At 36.4% G+C, this 22,342-nt stretch overlaps 1 protein-coding gene across 14 annotated transcripts in view; it reads right to left on the bottom strand.

The window, feature by feature from the left end:
• Kmt2c (lysine methyltransferase 2C) overlaps positions 1-22,342 on the bottom strand; it is a 217,663-nt gene that overhangs the window by 108,937 nt on the left and 86,384 nt on the right. For all 14 annotated transcript variants that reach the window (XM_031380223.1, XM_031380221.1, XM_031380220.1 and 11 more), the window contains exons 6-9: positions 21,677-21,786; positions 13,031-13,193; positions 4,933-5,104; positions 3,245-3,359 (exon numbers count right to left, since the gene is read on the bottom strand). In XM_031380223.1, the coding sequence (XP_031236083.1) occupies positions 3,245-3,359; positions 4,933-5,104; positions 13,031-13,193; positions 21,677-21,786 (560 nt within the window). The remainder of the gene's footprint in view (positions 1-3,244; positions 3,360-4,932; positions 5,105-13,030; positions 13,194-21,676; positions 21,787-22,342) is intronic.

The following is a 22,342-nucleotide window of genomic DNA, read 5'->3' on the forward strand; positions in this document are numbered from 1 at the left end:
AAAGTACCAACACATCTGTATCTCCAGAAGGCCTCCAGTCAGACTGAGACTAAGAGATCAAACTCAGTCAAAAATGTGTGGTGTATGTCAGTCATCTTAGTTTGTTTCTGGGAACAGCAGATTGTTGCATTTGTCAGGACAAAGCAGAACACTGAACGGGAACCTCGTCCCAGAATCTGTGAGATGAGTGCCCACTGTATCAAATATTGGCCTTCCATGATGGAAAAATATGTTGTGTTTGGAAAATCACCAGAGTCTGAAACTATGTTCTGATATGGCAGCTATTGTACTCATGTGGTTATTCAATACTTGAAGTGTGGCTGGCACAAATTTCAATTTGGTGTGTGCTTTAGGTTTTTAAATACAGAAATCAGATGTGAAACTTTGGAAAAAATTAAGGTTTCAAATTTACAGTGACTACCACTGGGTTAAATGAAATAGAGTTTCAAATTATGTAAATGTGATTTATATTGTATTTCTATTGGACAGCATTGATATAAAGTACCTCATACTAGTCAAGAAAATTAAGAAATTTTAATAGTACTCAAAGACTGCCTTACTTGCCTTTTGCATTCTGATTAAACTAAAATAATAAGCAAATGCTTTGTATTATCAATATACTTTATTATACCAAACAATTGTGTAATCTATATGTCAAAATATTTAGTCAAAGAACTAGATGAGAGGGCACACTTCTACCAGGCTTTGCAAGTTAGATTCAAAGAAAAGTCACTTGTTAAATTATATTAATTTTTTTAGTTAACTGTTCAATTTGGTTTTATTTTTAAAATTACAACTTCCAGGTAGTGGTGGCACATGCTGAAATCCCAGCACTATAGACAGGCAGATCTTGAAATTTGTGGGCGCCTGGTCTACACAGCTATTAACAGGCTTCAAAGAAAAGTCTTGAAAACTAAAACAAGATTATATTAACTGAAGTAAAGTTGGTAAAGGCTTCTTCACCAGCTACAAATCTAGAATTTATTAGCAAGTACAGATTTCAAAGGAAGAATATGGAGAACTGTTAATAGCTGATTTGATTGTCTACGTAACTTTAGAATCCTTGGTAATTTTTGTTTGTTAATATCTTGTAAGAAAAAATAGATTTACTAAGTGAGCAGAGAAAAGTAAACTTAAATAGCTTTTGAATATTTAAGTCATAAAAAGTTATTGCATACTTGGTACTACAAAAAAGAGTAGTACCTAAGTAGGTAGAGTTATCAGTCAACTATAGAGCTTATAAACAGTTATGGAAAAGGCAGTAAATTATTGAAAAAATGTAAAATGACCAGCATTGAATGAATAACTCCATGTCATAAAACATCAAAACAGACAAAACCATAAACATAGCCACAGAATTCATTTTCTTTGGAAAACAGATGGAGAGAGCAAGGCCTGTCATGCCACCTTCAATACAATGTAGATGGTTCTCTCAAAGAAGAGTGGCAAGAAAAAAAACGGCCATTCTGCTCTTAACAAGGTGGCCAGCCAGCAACATTCACAAGCCCATCTAGCACGGGTTTCAAGAACCCTTTGGTGGGTATCAAAAAAAAAAAAAAAAAAAAAAAAAAAAAAGAAAGAAAGAAAGAAAAAAATTCTAGAAATTTGCTTGAAGGAAATAGAAACTCCAAATAAATATTGAAAACAGGCTCAACAAAGCTATCTAAGAAACAGGAATAAGCCGGGTGGTAGTGGTGCACGCCTTTAATCCCAGCACTTGGGAGGCAGAGGCAGGTGGATTTCTGAGTTCGAGGCCAGCCTGGTCTACATAGTGAGTTCGAGGACAGCCAGGGCTATACAGCGAAACCCAGTCTCAAAAAAAACAAAAAACAAAACAAAACAAAACAAAAAAACAGGAATAAGAAACATACTATATCCATGAGATATAAACACTATACTATATCCATGAGATGAGAATTCAACAAACTCTATACTTCAGGAACCTATGTCTGTTTGTACATTTAAACAGTCAATATGGATGAAACTGAGTGTCCAATAAAGTGAAAAATAAGGAGCACTATGCAAACAGATCTTCAAAAGTGACCTGTTGGGTCAAAACACCAATGTTAAAGAATAGAAGAAATAATCATAGGGCTTATATAAACCCCATACAAAGAGACCCTAGAGTAATGGGCATGAATATACTTTGAACGATGAAGAGGAGGCAACAGCTGATAACTTTTAGGACAATCTGAGCAAAACAAGATTCTATGTCAGACACAGAGACAGACACTTAGAATCTAAAAGATAAATGTCAGAGTCGATAATCACTTATTTAAAACTACCTACCACATGGTAGTAAGACCCACAAAACTGCACCATTCTAAGTATTTAACACAAGTGTACAGGTAAACATACAATAACATGTACAAATAAAATAGTTGCAGAAACCTCACAAAGGTGGGAATCAATCTAAATACACTGTATTTTATCTCTCAGTTACAAGTTAATAAACATGTTAAAACATGTTTTTGAATTTCCTCATATGTATAATGATCTTACTTGAGAAGATAAATTATTTCAAAAAGCATCATACAAAAAGTTAGTTGGTAAATTCATACCATATTTTAATACCTGTCGCAATTTATAAACAACCCAAATGTTTGCCAATAGAAAGTTTAGTAAAAGCAGAAAAGGGGAAATAAAGGGGAAAGAGGGGGAGGGAGGGGAAAGGAGGAAGAGGGAGATGGGGAAGGGGGAGAGAGATGAGGGGAGAGAGGGAGAGAGAAAGAGAGAGAGAGAGAGAGAGAGAGAGAGAGAGAGAGAGAGAGAGAGAGAGAGAGAGAGAGAGAGAGAGAGGGAGAGAGAGAGAGAGAGAGAGAGAGAGAAAGAGAGAGGGGGGGGACAATTAGATTGAGTCAGAAGGCTTCCCCTTCCTAAAAGAATATAAACTATTTAAAAGCATTCCTACAAACTTCCAGAGCGGGAATAATAATCAACAATGACAAAAGCAAAGCTACCTGGGGAGGAAGAGAAGAATGTGCACAATCAAGAAAAAATTTCCAAAAGGCATCAGGAAACTTTTTCAGCTAATGAAGAGGGCTTATTCCAATGATAGCTCCATGGTAAAATGCTTGTGTCAAATTAACAGACTTTTTAAAATACGTAGCTTCTATATGTCAATTATGTATCAAGAAATTTTAAAAGCTGTTCTTGTTAGAGTGATGATAATAGATTTGAACAGGAATATGGTATTAGTTCTCTATGCAGTACATATCTAAAAACAAATCAAGAAACCACTTACTTTGCATTTCCAGCCATTGGTTGGCACGGATTTCATAACAGGTTGAAGACAAAAAGTATGATACCCTTTGTCACATGTATCGCACACCAGCATCTTGCTATCCTCTCCTGACTGTCTATAAGATAAGATAGCATTATCTTTAAACTTTCACGTTCTCATAAATATGCATGAAAACAACCCTATAAATTGCACACTCCATAAACACTTCTTTAAAATGTCCCTTCTTTGTAAAGAATATAAAAGAGACTACACCTTCATGAATCCAGAAAGATCATGCTACTTAAAGCTTTTTCCTATGGCTAGCTTCCCGTAGTCACTGTAGATTCCTGAATTCAATCCCTGGTGCCCAAATAAAAAGAGAGAACCAACTCCACAGCAATACAGTAAAGTCCTCTACTCTACACAGGCACGTACACACGCATATACGCAGGCGTGTACACACACACACACACACACACACACACACACACACACACACACAGAGAGAGAGAGGGAACTGGAGGAGAGGAAGAGAAAAAGAGTGAGAGTTTGTACATGCTGGCCACTATTGCTAATAAATGAAATTCTAAACAATGAATAAAAAGGAAAAAGTGCCATAATTATGAGTTACAATTCAAAGACTTTCTCTAAACAGTTTTACACCAAAACTGGGTACCTGCTCTTCAAAATAATCTCTCGATACTTAGCAATTTATTACTCATTCTCAGATACTACGAATTTAAAACACATGAAAAATAATGGAGATTCTTTTTGAGCAGAATAATTATGATTCAAACCCAGAAATAAGTAAACAAGATGTGTCACCAAGGCCTCCAGCTGTTGTTACTCAGTTTAACAAATTCTACCACACTTTCCCTTTGAGCACTTCCACAACATGAATGAACTTGAAGCCATTCCTCTCCCTAAGTTCTCACACCCTTCTCAAGTTGTCTATTAATTGATCTTCCGTAGATTTTAACAAAGGATGAAAGCAGTTGATTTACTTTGTGAAGCTAAGATACTGATTCTGACTGCTCTTCTGAAATAACCAGTAAATTGAACTTACCGGGGCAACTTTGGGCTTTATTTTTTCCTATTTACAAAAATAGCTGTGTTTGCAACCATTTATGTATCACTGAAGATACATAAATATCACACAAAACTCTCAAAATGCTGTACGAACTATATCATTAGGAGAATTACAGGAGAGAGTAAACAAATGGCCAAGGGATGAAACACAATAGATGAAAACAATACAGTTCCAAATGCCTAATTTCCACACCATGCTTTGTATGCTAACTAGAATCTACTAGAAGATGAACATCAAGATTGAATCAAAGTGTACTCAATATAAATTGTCCATGCTAGAACGGAATTTCTAACAGAGCATTGATTTGGAGGCTCAATGTTTATAACTTATTTCTACATTTACTACTTTATTATCCTATTAATTCCTTTCAATAAAAGGTTTTTTCTAATCTTTATTTTAAAATAATAACATTTATTAACAAATTGTAAGCACAGTGAATTTTCTTTAGATATGCTTCAAAATAATAGAAAAGTATATCTAGTAGACATACATGGTGAAATTAGTGTGATTATAGCTTACAGTATAAAGAATCTTTATCATAGTTCATAAACTTTTGATGTCTAACAGCAGGTCTCACTGAAACTCAATACAAACCCTTGAGTTGGAATGAGAAACTTACTTGCAGTTCTGGCAAACTTTGCACTCAGGACACTGCCAACCAGCACGCTTTAATGGAGTAACAGCTATATCCAGGCACATCCCATGGTAGTGCTGACCACATGTGGTACAAAAGAACTGATCTAAGAGATCTCCCGGGCTGTCACACACTGCACAGTTTGCATCTTCCTTTGCTAAAATTAACAACAAAACAATAAAACTGTTGTATAATAATTTAATATTTTTCTAACTTAAAAGTTTCAAATTACTTGAAGGGAATTTTCCATGGAATCTCCCAGACTGTGAAGTTATCCACATTTTGCCAAGTCAGAATGAGGTTTCACTTAAAACACTGTAGTGCATTATATGCATCATTCTAACCATATGAAATTTAAACATGTAATTTTGCAAGTATTTTTGTCTATATCTATTTGAGACTATAAGAAATTATTATTTAGAGGCAGGTAGATTTCTGAGTTCGAGGCCAGCCTGGTCTACAGAGTGAGTTCCAGGACAGCCAAGGATACAGAGAGAAACCCTGTCTCAAAAAAACAAAACAAAACAAAAAAACAACAACAAAAAAAAGAAATTATTATTTAATTGTATACTTTTAATACCAATGGCAATGCTGGTCATTTCGTTGATGCTCAGTACATGCATTAGAAAGAACCAAACAAGGGACTGGGGGGAGGGGAAAAATAAACACAGACACTTGCAGTATTAAAATTAAGAATTTTATTCATATTAAATTCTCGGAAACTTAAAATCAAAAATACCAAATAAGAATGTTAATATCAATTAGATTGATGTGCTTCTTAATTGAAAACAGACTACTCCAACAAGCTTAGGGGTTTTCTTATACTAGAAAACATCTTATGTACAACATTATTGATAGAAGATATATATATACATATATATATATATATACACAAACACACACACATGAATACAATTCATAGACTAATTATAATTATATACAACCACATTGATTTCCAGTTATAAAACTATTAAAATCAACATATTTACAGATAATATCCATGCCAATATACAACTAAACCTATGCACATTACAATATAGAAAGAAAAATGAGGTATTCTAAAAGCATACCAATGCTAGTAATATAGATATGCCATTATAATAAATTTAACAGGGCAATGTTTCCTATTTTTTCCTCAACTTTGTCCAAAGTTGGGCCAGCCCACCCTAATCCACTCAGCTAAAACCACTTTCTACCTGTGCAAATCAACCATCGTGAAACTAAGTGGTAATCTATTTTCATTACATACACTAGAACTTAAAAACATCTTCCTGCTAAGGGCTATATTAAATAGACTTTGTATATCAGTGCAGTCTCTGTAACACAGACTTAATTTTTTTTTTTTACACTCCTTTAAAAATGTGAGGACAATTCTTAGAATGGAGGAAATAGAAAACAAGTCTTGGAGTCTGGACAGCAGACTGCAGCGGACAGAAAGTCTAGCTACATAACTGCCTCATACCTAAAGCCACCTGAGAAAGGTTAACAATAACCACATTAAATCCAATCGCTATGTTTTAGACTGTACCTTATTAACGTTTGTACAAGGCTCATCACTCTTACATTTACACTTCCCTTTCCACAGTAACTCCTCAGTTTCTCCTTAGGGTTCCTACAGCATTTGGTAGGGGCCTGTGCCTCCTTTGTATGACTTTGAATACTAGAAACCCTAGAACCCATCTTTATCTTTCTGTAGAAACTCTCTAACATTTCTGCTGTGCTTGTATAAACTTCTTTGGTGTTCATTAAATGCTGATGCTCAAAAATCTGTATTATCATCCATATACTTTCGTAAAACAACCATTTACTATCAAGCCTTATGCAACTCAACTCCAATGTTCAAAAATACTAAAACTCAACATTTCTAAAATAAACTTCCTTTTTTTTTTCAAAACAATGTTAAAACAGAAACTTTAACATCATTTTGCTAACAATATCTCCCTATCCTATGATACTTCACCAGATCCAAATTCTTTCTACTAAATTATTTTTCTTTGGTTTTTACAGTTTAGCCCATAATAGTTTCTAGTACTATAATAGCTTCTAAGTAAAATCAACCCTCCTTATAATTCTATTCTCTCTAAAACATCATGTGGAAACACAAAGCACAATTTCAAAATTCTAAGTGTTCTGCTTAAATTAAGAACCATTCAACAGGGGCCAACAGGGTGGCCTAACCATCAAAGGTGCTTGCTGCTCATATTGGCTGATGTAAGCTCAATTCCTGAAAACCCAGATGGTGAAAAGAGAGAACCAACCACAACACACTAATGGTCCTCTGCCCCGCCCACCCACCCACCCACACACACACACACACACACACACACCCCTACATGAATGCCACACATGTACATGCACATGAAATAAACTATTAACTAGAGCCAATCAATGGATCTAGAAATGATGGCATGTGATTGTAATCTCAGCACACAGGTGGAAGAAAAAGGAACAAGATTCCAGTGCCGGCCGAGTCTTAGAAGACAGGAAGCTTTCATCATTTCTGCTCTGGACATCCAATAACCCAGGATAAATCAAGGTGTATTTAAGGTGAAGGCTCACTTTTCAAATCACTTTTAAGTAATTCTTTAATTGTCAGGCACTGAAAATTAATGATTATTAAAAAATAGAAGTTTAGTAATAATCTCATTTTAATGGAAGATGAGGTATTTTCCTTAATATTATGAAAGTGCTACTATGCACCCATAAGAAACTGCACTTTGAAAAGTGAATCTTTGATTTTTGCCACCTTATTTTTCTTTTAATTGGGAAGCAACAGACAATCAGATATTCACTTTAACTTGATACTAGTTTTTCAAAAATACTGATTAAAAATCTGTAAAAGTGTCTTGTATTTGCTACTCTACAGCTCTAACTTGCCACAGTAGATACTGACTGGCAGATACATTTATCCAAATTGAGTTGTACACAAAGTATAAAATGCATAGGGAATTCCAAAATCACAGTAGCAAAAAAATCAAGTATCTAAAACTTTGGTATTCATTACATGTTGAAATATTGGTATTTTTAAATAAGGTAAATAAAATAATACAAACTAAAATTATTTAAATTGCTCACATTACATTTCTATCACCAACACAATACTATACACTCAAACTCACTCTATAACAACTCCTAGATATCAGTGTTGAAAAGAATGCTATTTATTTTACACTATTTTCTCAGTCGCTCCTTCATAAACATCTTTTCAAAGAAACACATCATTGTGAGGTGAAAGACTGCAATATTAGCAAAAAGCATTATGAAAGGAAATGTACAGCGATTCTTGGCTTCTACATGTCTCCTATGGATACGAGCCTAAATTCTTGGAGTTCTCTGACCTTTCTTTTCAGTATACTGGATAACATCCATAACTTATGTTCTTCAAGGGATTACTTGATAGGCAATATAATACCATTTGCCTTCTTTCTTGTCATATCTGCGGATTGGGGTTGGGCAACAGACATGACAGAAAAATGGACTGCCACTGATTTGCCAGTCTACCCAACCTGAAAGTTCTTGATTCAGTGAGAGACTGTCTCAAAAGATAAGGTAAAGATCAACAGTGGAAGACAACCACATCAATCCCTAGCCTCCACTATGCAAATTTGCCCACATCCCCAAATCCATGGGGGTGCATGTGGCAGGTGAGTGTTATACATTTACAGTGCAGTGTTTAAGATTTCCAGGGAATAGAATTTACAGGGGCATTGGCTTTATACCTGTGGCTTAAAGAGAAGGAAAAGAAAGAAGAGACTAGCCTTGCAGGGTATGCAGGCTGCTACTTTGACACAATTTTTTACTATTTTCTCTGTAACAGGTAGTGTCCACTTCTCTTTCACTCTCAGTATGGAGTGGAATCGTACAATAATACTATGAACCAGATTAAGTACTCACATTTTATTTCCTTGTATTAATTTTTGGAATGGTCACCAAGTGCAAATTTTGGGAAGAGGGGAGTATCTCATACTGCTACAATCTACACTTGCCTTGCCAAATTTCCATACTAAACCTTGGCTTCTTCTGTTGTTCATGTATTTATGAGTCTCCCTATGCCTACTTTGGAAGAAGCCACAGAACCAATGATCTCAGTATTTCTCTTAACTTTACATGCCAGCATGATCTCTCATCATCATAATGTTAATGACAAGTTATGTCATCAATTCTTATAGTTCGTAATTTTACATGCTGACTGAACTCCAGTAACCACTAACAGTATACATGCAGAATGTGATCATCAAAAAAAGCAATGGCACAATTAATTACTTAAATTTCTAAAGAATAATGAACTACATAAATAATCCTCATAACAGCTGCTGTGTGTATAAAAGTTCTTTCTCTTCCAGATTTAATAGGCATAACGTAAAACATTGTTAAAATTTTAAATCAGTTATTAGTTTAAGAATAATTTGAAGTAAGTTAACTCTGTATAGTGAATAAGAGCATGATTAAAATGTAGATAAAATGTAACTCTGACTATAAATAAAATTAGGTACAAAACAATGATAAAAAGTTTGTCAAGGATCATGTTAATCTAGCTATTTGGAATTACTCTAAGTTAAGCCTGAAGTAGCTATATTTGTATTTCTTAAACCTGAAAAAGATAGAAAAAACATGTCTTAAAAACATAGCTAAATACATGTACAGAGATAGGCATGGATTAAAAGATTAACACATTGGTAGGATAGGTAAAAGCTAACAAGTAAGAGGTAACGTAGGTCTGGTCTCTCTGGACTGGTGTCCTAAGCGGACCTTGGGCACAAGTTCTTCAGCCAGTCCCACAACACCCAGAAGAAGCTCCACTCCCAGGCACTCTGACACTCTCGGGATCAGAGGTGAGGAGGACCCAACATCTATACCAAAACTGGGAGCAACTGGGATCAGCGGAACCAGACATACAGGAACTCTGACAGCAGAGTGGCTCAGGTTCCTTCCAGTCTCTCTGGGCAGGTGGCCTGAGCAGACCTTGGGCCCAGGCTCAGCAGCCAGTCCTATAACACCCATAGGAAGCTGCTGCACTCCCAGGTGTTCTAACAAGCCCAGGGTCACAGGGTCACAGGATCCCAGAATCATAGGATCACAGAGACAGCTTAACTCTGAGGAGTTCTGACAAAACCAGGATCACAGAAAGGACTGGCTCCAGTCAGATTTAGCAAGGGCAGGTAGCACTAGAGCTAACCAGATGGCGGGGGGCAAGCATAAGAAAATAAACAACACAAACCAAGGTCACTTGCCATCAACAGGACCCAATTCTCCCACCATAGCAAGTCCTGGACACACCATCACACTAGAAACCAAGATTCAGATATAAAATCACTTCTCATGATGATGATACAGGACCTTAAGAAAGACATAAATAGCACCCTCAAAGAAATACAGGAGAACACAGGTAAAGAGCTAGAAGCTCTTAAAGAGGAAACACAAAAATCCCTTAAAGAACTATAGGAAAACACAATCAAACAGGTGAAGGAAATGAGCAAAACCATCCAGAATCTAAAAATGGAAATAGAAACAATAAAGAAATCAGAAAGAGAGGCAACCCTGCAGATAGAAAACCTAGGAAAGAAATCAGGAGTCATAGATGCAAGCATCACCAACAAAATACAAGAGATAGAAGAGAGAATCTCAGGGGCAGAAGACACCATAGAAAACATTGACACAACAATCAAAGAAAATGCAAAAAGCAAAAAGCTCCTAACCCAAAACATCCAGGAAATCCAGGACGCAATGAGAAGACCAGACCTAAGGATAATAGATATAGAAGAGAATGAAGAGGTAATGGGCCAGTAAATATCTTCAACAAAATTATGGAAGAAAACTTCCCTAACTTAAAGAAAGAGATGCCCATGAACATACAAGAAGCCTACAGAACTCCAAATAGACTGGGCCAGAAATGAAATTCCTCCCATCACATAATAATCAAAACACTAAATGCACTAAACAAAGAAAGAATTTTAAAAGCAGTAAGGGAAAAATGGCAAGTAACATATAAAGGAAGGCCTATCAGAATTACACCAGACTTTCACCAGAGACTATGAAAGCTAAAAGATCCTGGGCAGATGACATACAGACCCTACAAGAACACAAATGCCAGCTCAGGCTACTATACCCAGCAAAACTCTCAATTACCATAGATGGAGAAAACAATATATTCCATGACTAAACAAAATTTACACAATACTTTTCCACAAATCCAGCCCTACAAAGGATAACAGATGGAAAACATCAACATAAGGAGCAAAACTACACCCTAGAAGAAGCAAGAAAGTAATCTTTCAACAAATCCACACAAATCTAATTCCACCTCTTACAACAAAAACAGCAGGAAGTGACAATTATCTTTTCTTGATATCTTAATATGAAGATTAATATTACCAACATATCCTAATTGATTGAAATCCAAAAATATGAGGAATTAGAAATTTGTTGATTGTCATCCAATGGTGTCTAATTTGGTAATTGAAGAAATAGGACCAATATTGTACAATCTATATATACATTCAGCTTGTTTGTGAAAGTGTCTTGCTGTGTACAACATAAGGGTCTTGAAAACTTGCTTCTCCTATCTCAGCCTCTCTATTAGTAGTATTGTTTATTTCATATTTTTATACTATACTATGGTTTTCAGAACAGCTTATATATTTCCAAAATATTTATATACCCAAGGGAGACGTAGACAATTAACTTGGGAGGTGGCTTGTAGGAAAGAGAACAACAAAGAGTGAGACTGCATGCTCTGCTAGGCATTTGCAGCTCTTGTATCAAGTTTGAGGAAGAGAACTTTCTAAGTTACTCTTTCTCTGAAATGAATGCTTTTCCAAATTATCACAGCCAAAAAACCAGATTCTTACCCTCACCTAATGTCTGTGCCGCCCTCCAAGCAGAACTATTGTTCATTGAAACGTTTGGTGAATGACTCTATGGATAGACCATGGTAATACACATACCATTCCTAAAATGAATGTAACCCATCTAAAAATAAAATTTAAAAATCTGACTCTCACACATCATATGCACACACACATATATACATAACATAAACTAAAAATTTAAAAGCAAAATATATCAGTTGCATCCATAGCAAAAAAAACAAAAAACAAAAAAAACCAGATCTTTGGTTAGTGATAAAGTAAAAAGAAATTATAATGTTCTATGCTCATAAAAACATTTTCTTATCATTATAAAACACTAGTGGAAAAGAAAGCAAAAACCAGTACTGTTGATTAGAGATAAGCAAGATTGATGGGTTGTGAAGCAGCACTAGAGATGTCTGTCCCACAACCTGGCCTACAGAGTTCATGAACAAAATATCAGCAAGAGTGTGATGCTCCTAAAGATAATAGTCTGGAATCAGCTTTACATCCTTCCACTGATAGTATTCTTCTGTAAAAGACACTGACCACTAATCAACCTTTAAGTGAATTGTTCTTTTCTTAGAAATGTTAAAAAAAACTGTATCTTAGTATGTCTTCTAAAATGGTTTAAAACATTTAAAACATAAGAATTTAAAATATGCATATAAAGAAAATAATCTTTTTTAAAATTAATACCAATAAAATTACTGGCCATAGCTTTCCACTCAAAAACATGCAACAAACCAGGTGTTTGTAAGACCAGCACTTAGAAGGCAGAGGCAAGCAGATCACCTATGAAGTCTAGGATAGCCAGAGCTACACAGTGAGACCCTGAGGGGAGAGGGAGAGAGGAGACCCTATAGCAAAAATTTCTCAGGCCGCTAGGATTTCATAATGTCTTCTGAATATCAACTTCTTTTACTTTTTGTTTTGCCTTTTTTTTTTTTTCTTTTTCAAGACAGGGTTTCTCTAGCTCTGGCTGTCCTGGAACTCATTCTGTAAGACTATCCAGACTGGTTTAAAACTTGGAGATTCACCTGCTTCTGTCTCTCAAATGCTGGGATTGAGATTTTCATATTATCTTTTAATACAAGTAAACTAACTCTCCAAAATCACATGTGACTACACAGAGAAACCCTGTCTTGAAAAACAAAACAAACAAACACACAAAATCACATGTGACATCTTAAGTAAATACCTAAGTAAATTTACAACTGCATGTGTAAACTTACATCTTTCAGGAGCTTGGTCGATGTGTTCTGGACAGAGAAGAAAGAAGTGACTAAAGTCCTGAAAGGTGCCAGCCCCTGCAGCACATGGGTAATGGTATATCTGGGTACACTTCTCTTCACAGCATTTGATAGTGGCTCCAAGGTGTTTGCAAAATGCACATCGCTGGAAAGAGAAAAAGAAATGACTTTACAAAACTTTTGAGGAGGGGTAAGAAGACAGGAAGAAGTGTCTGTACCTTACTACTAAAACAATCTGTGTTAAAAGAAATTGATGCAAAAGTACCAATAAAATACTTGCAAACCAAGTACAGGAACACATCAAAAAACATCATCCACTATGATAAAGTAGGCCTCACACGGGGATACAGGGTTGGTTCAATATATGAAAATCCATAAGAGTCTTGGAGAAATCAGGTATACAAGGTGCATATCTAAAGATAATAAAAGCAATATACAGCAAGCAAAATTAAATGGAAAGATAACTTAAAATAATTCCAGTAAAATCAGGTACAAGGTTGCCCACTCTCTTCCTATCTATTCAACATAGTACTTCCAAGGCCTAGCTACAGCAATAAGACAACTAAAGGAGATCAAGGGGCTACAAACTAGAAAGGAAGAATTCCAGGTATTACTATTTGAGATTTGATATCATGATAGTATCATAAGTATCCCCAAAAATTTTACCAAGGAGCTACAGCTGACAAACACATTCACCAAAGTGGCTGAATATAAAATTAACTCAAAGAAATCAGTAGCCCTCATGTATACAAACAATAAACAGGCTGAGAAAGAAATTAGGGAGACAATACCCTTTACAATATAATATGTATATTAGCTACAAATAATATATCTTGGTATAACTAACCAAGAAAGTGAAAGACTTGTATGACAAGAAATGAAAACAGAGACATAACAACAGAAACAGAGAAAATTCAAAAACTCAGCAGATCCTACTACAAAAGCCTATACTTTAAAATCTAGATAAAATAGATGGTTTTCTAGACAAATACCGCATACCAAAGTTATATCCCAAGCAGCTAAACTAACTCAGCAGGACGATATTCCATACAGAAATAGAAGTCATTAGTCATTCATCAAACTATTCCATAAAATAGAAATAGAAAGAACACTATCTAATTCATTCTATGAGTCCACAATTACTCTGATACCTAAACCACACAAGGACGAAACCAAAAGAGACAACTTCAGACCAATCTCACTTATGAATATCAATGCAAAAATACTCAATAAACTTCTTGCAAACTGAATCCAAGAATATATCAACACTATCATTCACCACGTTAAAGTAGGCTTCATCCCAGGGATGCAAGGTTGGTTCAATATATGAAAATCCAATAACATAATCCACTATATAAACAAACTCAAAGAAAAAAAAATCACATGATCATCTCCTTAGATGAAGAAAAATCATGTGACAAAATACAACACTCCTACATGTTAAAAGTATTAGAGAGATTAAGAATTCAAGGTTCATACCTAAACATAATAAAAAACAATTTACTGCAAATCAACAGCCAATATCAAATTTAATGGAGAGATACTTGAAGCAATCCCACTAAAACTGGGGATAAGACAAGGATGCCCACTCTCCCCATATCTATTCAATATAGTACTCGCAAATTCTAGCTACAACTATAAGACAACAAAAAGACATCAAGGGCATACAAACTGGCAAAGAAGAAATAAAGGTATCACTATTTGCAGATGATATAATAGTATATATAAGCAACCCCAAATATTCTACCAGAGAACTTCTACAGCTGATAAACAATTTCAGCAAAGTAGCCAGATATAAAATTAACTCAAATAAGTCAGTAGCATTCCTTTATACCAATGAAAAACAGGCTGAGAAAGAAATTAGGGAAACAATTCCCTTCACAATAGCCACAAATAATATAAAATATCTTGGGGTAACTCTAACCAAACAAGTGAAAGACCTGTACGACAATAACTTCAAATCTCAAGAAAAAATTCGAAGAAAATCTCAGAAAAAGAGAGGTCTCCCATGCTCATGGATTGGCAGAATTAACATAGTAAAAATGGTCATCCTATCAAAAGCAATCTACTGATTCAAATCAATCCCCATCAAAATCCCAATACAATTCTTCAAAGACAACGAAAGAGTAATTCTCAAATTCATCTGGAAAGGCAAAAAACAAAACAAAACAAAAAAAAAAAAAAAACAGAAAAGCGAAAACAATTCTTAACAATAAAAGATAAGCTGGGGGAAATCACAATCCCTGACCTCAACCACACACCTGATCTTTGACAAAGAAGCCAAAAATATACAATGGAAAAAAGAAAGGCTGTCTGTATGTAGAAAAATGGAAATAGATTCGTATTTGTCACCTTGCACAAAGCTCAAGTCCAAGTGGATCAAGGACCTCAACATAAAACCAGATACACTGACTCTAATAGAAGAGAAAGTGGGAAACAACCTTCAACTCATTGGCACAGGGGGAAATTTCCTAAAACAGAACTTCAATGGCTCACACTCTAAGATAAGATCAATAACGGATAAATGGGACCTCATGAAACTCTGTAAAGCTTCTGTAAGGGAAAGGACATAGTCAATAGGACAAATCGGCAACCTACAGGTTGGGAAAAAAATCTTCACTAACCCCACTTCAGATAGAAGACTAATATCCAAAATAGATAAAGAACTCAAGAAGCTAACCACCAAAAAACCCAAACAACCCAATCAAAACATGAGATATAGAACTAAACCGAGAATTTACAACAGAGGAATCTTGATGGTTGAAAAGTACTTACAGAAATGTCCAAAGTCCTTAGTGATCAGAGAAATGTAAATCAAAATGACCCTGAGATTATATCTTATACCAATCAGAATGACTAAGGTCAAAACCTCAGGTAACAACACATGTTAGCAGGATGTTGAGAAAGAGGGAACACTCCTCCATTGCTGGCAGGATTGCAAACTGGTACAACCACTCTGGAAATCAATCTGGAGGTTCCTAAGGAAACTGGAAATAGATCTACCTAAAGACCCAGCAATACCACTCTTGGGAATATACTCAAAAGATGCCCCACCATGCCACAGGGGCACATGTTCCATTATGTTCATAGCGGCCCTTGTTTGTGATAGCCAGAAACTGCAAACAACCCAGATGTCCCACAACAGAAGAATGGATATAGAAAATGTGGTTCATTTACACAATGAAGTACTACTACTCGAGCTATTAAGAACGGGAACATCCTGAGTTTTGCAGGCAAATGGATAGAGTGAGGTAACTCAGACCCAAAAGGACATGCATGGTGTGTACTCACTAATAAGTGGATATTGGCTAAAAAAAGTACAGAATACCCACGATACAATTTATAGAATTCAAGGAGGTTAACACGTGGAAGGACCCAAGTAAGGACGCCTCAATCCTACTAAGAGGGAGAAGACAACAATCATAGTAGTGGAAGGGGGGTGCAGAGGAAGGGACCTGGGTGGGAAAGGGGATAAGAAGGGGAAAGGTGAAACATGATCAGGTAACATGATCAGGTATTGGAGGGGGAAAACAGGACTGAAGCCCTGAGGGCTAACATAAAGAATGGAAAGGGCAACCTTGGGAGGTGGGAGGTAGGGGAACCCTCTACAATGTACCAGAGATCTGGGAGGTGAGAGACTCAAAGGGACCTTAGATTAAATGCTCTACAGTGGGGAGAGGGAACTCGTAGAGTTCACCTCCAGTAGAAAGATAAGGCATCAAGTGAAGGGCCAAGGTTGCTATCCCACAGTAAAAAAAACTCTGACCTATAATTGTTCCTGTCTGAAAGAACTTCCAGGAGAAAAATAGAGAAGAGACTGAGAGAAATGGAGGTCCAAGAACAGGCCCAAATTGGGATCCAGCTCAAGGGGGGGAATCCAAGACCTGACACTATTACTGAGGCTTCCATGTGCTTGCAGACAGGAGCCTAGCATGGCTGCCTTCCAAGTAGCTGAAAGAGTCAGATAATTACATCCAACCATTGGACTGAAGTCGAGGACCCCTGTGGTCCAATTAGGTAAAGGCTGGAAGAAGCTGAGGAGGAGGGAGGACACATGGGAAGACCAGCAGTCTCAACTAACCTGGACCCCCAGATACTGAGCCACCAACCAGGCAGCATACACCAGCTGAAATGAGGCCCCTGACACATATACAGCAGATGACTGCCTGGTGTGGCCTCAGTGAGAGAAAATTCACCTAACCAGGGAGCGGGGAAGTTTGGAAGGGTATGAGTTGTGGGGGAGCATCTTCTTGGGAGACAGGGGAGGAGGAATAGGATGAGGAACTGTCAGAGGGTGGACCGGGGAGGGGATAAAGTCTGGACTGTAAAAAGGATTAAAGAATGATTTAAAAAAAAAAAAAAAAGAAAGAAAGGAAAAGAAAAGAAACAAACAAACACAGCACAAATACCAAAAGCACAGAAGGAATTCCAGACTTACCAATAACAACATTGAATGGAAATATATTAAGGTCATTAGTCAAAAGCACTAAACTGGCCAAGTAAAATGATTGAATAAATAAATGAATAAGCAGGACTCTGATGGATGTGTATCACACAAGAAACTTACTTTATTGGTAAAGAATCAAATAAAATGAAAAGGAAGTGTTAAACCAAGATAAACCTCATGAGCAAAGAGAAACCTGGTGGGGTAAGTACACTCACATCATCGCCTCAGATAAGAAAGGTTTCACATCAAAAGTATAACAAAAAACCTAGGGTTAGGGAAATCTCTTGTGAATGAAGTGCTGGTTGTGCAAGCCTGAAGACCAGAGTTTGCATCCTCGGAACCCACATCAAAGCTGAGCAGGCTTGGAGACCAGCCAAGAGATGAAAGCAGAGGATCCCAAGAGCAGTCTGATGAGCCAGACTAGCAGCATCTGTGCATGCTGGTCCAGTGAGTGGTAAATACCTGAGGTCAAACTCTGGCCTACACACATGGACACACATAAATAAACTCATATTACATATACATGTAAAAGAATTAAAAGAGAGACTAAGAAGGCCAGTATATGCCAGAGAACCGAACATGTATATTCTAGGATCAGTCACATGCCAGGTCACAAGTCAAATTTCAGTAACTTTTTTAAAAGCTACAATTACATCAGGTATCTTTCTTAAGCAACAACAGGAAAAAACATGGAAAACATCCAAGTACATGGAAATATATAGTGGTAATAAGTGACCAATGAGTAATGGAAGACACTGAAAGGAAATTAAATTATTGAAATAAATGGAAATTAAAACAAAAGTATTTGTTGGGGGTTTTGTGAGACAGAAAACGCAGTACTAGGAGAGAGGTTTGCAGTAATGAGTATATACACCACAAAACCAGAACTGCTTCAAAGAGATGAAGAAATAGGACTTGTTTATGCAGAGAACCCAAATTCAGTTACTAGCATCCACTTTAGGTGACTTACAACAAATATATAACTCCAGCTCCACTATATAACTCTAGCTACAAAGTATCCAATGTGCTCTTCTGGCCTCTACAAGTACCTGCATACCCATGGCACACATACAGAGTCAGACAGACAGACAGACAGACAGACAGACAGACAGAAGCAAAGGAGACAGAGACCAGGTAAGGGAGGAGAAATCTCAAATAAACAACTTAATAATGTTCCTCAAAGAGACAGAGAAACAACAAAAAAACTAACTGAAAAGTAAAAAGAAATTCTAACAAAAAACAGATAAGCAAACAAAAATAAGTCCAATGAAACAGTGGATACTTTTTAAAGATAAAAACAGCTGAAAACCACTAAAGGCAATGACTGTTAAAAAATGAGAGAAGATGGCAGGGGTAGAGCATACAACTTATAGTCCGAGCACTCAGGAGGCAGAGGCAGGTGGACCTAACCATGCACTGCTTTTTGTTTGGTTTGGTTTGATTTGGGTTTTTTGAGACAGGGTTTCTCTGTGTTACCTTGGTTGTCCTGGAAATTATTCTATAGACCAGGCTGGACTCAAACTTATAGATCAGCCTTCCTCAGCCTCCCAGGTGCTAGAACTAAAGGCATGGGCCACTTTTTTGGTTTAGGTTTTTTGTTTTTTTTAATTGTTGTTTGGTTTTGTTTTGTTTACGATCAAGACAATCAAAAACTGAAAAATTACAACTGTAATTAGTAGTATGCTAAAAAGGAATTCAAAGTGTCTGGATCCCTATAGCAACAACTCCACTGCAGTAAACTTTACATAACATGAAAATAAGTTGGTATGATGTTATTTACCTCCACTCAAAATTTTATTTTTGGACTCTAATATTTGAATTCATAGAATTTTCCTACTGTGAAATGTTACCCATCTTTTAATTTTCTTTAAATATTTAAAAATACCAGTAGCTGGTGAACCAAAGGACAGAATTTAGAAAGAAGCTATAGTTTGTTATTCCCAGAGTTCCCAAACAAAAGTATTTGTTGGGGGTGACAGGAGAAGGCTGATGTCTAAACAAAGGCTTTTGCAACGACAAGCCTTGAGTTTAATCCTCCGGGCTCTGTGTGGTAGAGACAGAATCAATTCCTGCAAGTTGTCCTTTGACTATCATAACCATACACTTGCTACTGAATAAACGCATGCACACACACACACACACACACACACACACGCACACGCACACGCACACGCACACGCACACACAAATAAATCATAAATGTATACACTCATGCACAGATGCACAAACAGACTGACTGACAGATAGACAGAGAGACGGACAGACACAAACAGACAAACAGTCTTATAAAATAGGCCTTAAGTCCCTTAGGTGGCCTGAATCTCTTTTCAACATTCAGAATTTCGATCTCTCAGTTTTGTTTTGTTTGTTGAATGCACTGAAAAATGCCTCAAGTAAAATGATGGTAATATTTGTCCTATCTCTGTATTGCCCAGGCTACAATATGGTTGGTAGTAGGGGGGAATGTGTAGATTGTCTAAAAGTAGTTTACAGTTTTAAGAGAAGAGATGATGATCCCTTATCCACCACAGTCATAATCTAACCATCAAAGTATGGTCACACTAAGCAATGTACTATGATGCCTTAAACTATTAAATGCTGACAACTTATACAATTAAATGCAACATACAATTTCTAAAACAAGCACTCTGGCTTACAGGGAGGAGGGCATTAGGAGAGACGCTCAGGGTGGAAAGCAAGCCATTTATACGAGATAAGTATTTGCAACCTAGTCTCCTTTCCACTTTTAATTTTATTTATTTATTTTGTTTGTTTGTTTGTTTGTTTTTGAGACAGGGTGTCTCTGTGTAGCCCTGGCTGTCCTGGAACTCACTCTATAGACAAGGCTGGCCTCAAACTAAGAAATCCGCCTGTCTCTGCCTCCCAAGTGCTGGGATTAAAGGTATGAGCCACCACTGCTCACTCCACTTTTAGTTTTGAGATGGGATATCACTAAGTTGATTGCCAAAATTGCTTTGAATTCACTCCGAAGCCAAAGTGGGCCTGATTTTGCAACCTTCCCACCTTAGCCTGCTGAGTAAATAGAGCTACAAGACTGTGTCACTAGACTATTCTTAAATTAACAATTACTCATATGAATTAAGCCATTCAATAATTTGAGTCTATACTTCTGAAAGCCTTACTTGTTCCTATAGTCAAAATTTCTAGCTTTCATGTTCTTTTTGAAGAGCTATGTCATTTCTCCATTTATTTATCCAAAAATAAAAAGGAATTTATAGATGACAGGAAAGAACACGTGGGGAGGGAGCTGCCTTCACAGATGGGAGGTAAGTGTTGTACTTATACTTGTGAGCATTTAAAGGTACACCAAAACAAAGGGGAAACTTTGAAAAACACAGGCTGCATGTTACTTTGGGACATTGCTAAAAAGGTTAAATAAACTGACAAATGGAATGAACAGAAATATTTCCATCAACATTTGAAATACTGAACATACTTCTTCCATATTGTGGAAATCTTTATTAGTTTGCTCTTTGAAAGTCACTACATGTACCAGGCAGTGATGGGGCAGGCCTTTTAATTCCAGCACTCAAGAGACAGAGGGAGGTAGATCAACATGGTCTACAGAGCAAGTTCCTAGACAACCAGTGCTACACAGAGGAACCTGGTTTCATAAAACAATAAATATATAAATAAATAAAAGTCACTACATAAAGCTGGGCATAGAGGTAAATACTGTTAATTCCAACACTTGGAAGACAGAAGCAGGAAGACCTCTGTGAGTTCAAGAAGATGGATGGAAGGATGGATGGATGGATGGATGGATGGATGGATGGATGGATAACCACATGAACACATAAACATAATTAGGATTCCTATTTCTAAAATCCATCTCTTTTTATTTAAATGTGAAGTAAGTTTTAAGTTAATTGAAAAATAAATGTATACAAACTATATTCTTGGTATAAATTAGCAATTTTATGTTTTGAGAGTTTTCTATTATAGTACACATTTAATAAATAATTCTCCCAAGTGAAATTTTACATTGGAAAATATTTAGAAGATTGTAGGATAGGGCTAAGGATGTTCAAAGTCTGGATTCTATCCGCAGCACCATACAGATACTGAAAAGGTAAAGGCACAGGATCAGATGTTCAAAAACAAAATAAAACCAGAACAAGAAAAAAAAAGCAGTTTAAATCCTTGTTTCTTCTACTCACTTCTGTGCTCCCTGAGACAACAGCTTTGTCCACGTTCACTAACAATGGTTCTTCCACTTGGCATATTCCCAGTGACCACTCTACACATCGATGATGAGCCCAGCAAGTGCCTAAAGTAAGAAAAGGAACAATTTAATAAACACTAAAGGTGTTAATGCAACTTGGCTGGAGTGCTTCATGATTCTAATTTCAGTACTCAGGAGGCTAAAGTAGGAGGATCCATTCAAAGTCCACCAGTGCTATAGTTATGAATTCAAGGCTAACAGAGACTACAGAGTAAGAATTATCTCAAAAAACAAACAAACAAAGATGTGTAAAACTACAATGTATCTTCATGTGATTCCATTAAAGTAGCCTTTCTCCAACTGACCCAGTCTGTGACTTGGGGGTGAGACTACCTATTTGGGAACCTTTCAGGAATGCAAAATCACAGGGCATAATTAACACCCAGTGAATCGATTACTGCAGTCCAATAATCTTTGCTTTAACAAGTTTTCCTGTGACTCTGATGTACACATAAGTTTGTAAACTAGTAATTATTTCTTCCACAAGCAAAATTCCCTTAGTCGTTTTATTTAAACACCATTCTATTTAGTGTCTTTAGAGAAAATGAACTGTTTAATACAAAGTTGATGACAAGGGGGCATGGAAACTTAACAGCATCTA

This window comes from Mastomys coucha, unplaced genomic scaffold (assembly GCF_008632895.1).
Source record: "Mastomys coucha isolate ucsf_1 unplaced genomic scaffold, UCSF_Mcou_1 pScaffold19, whole genome shotgun sequence".
Classification (NCBI taxonomy): domain Eukaryota; kingdom Metazoa; phylum Chordata; class Mammalia; order Rodentia; family Muridae; genus Mastomys; species Mastomys coucha.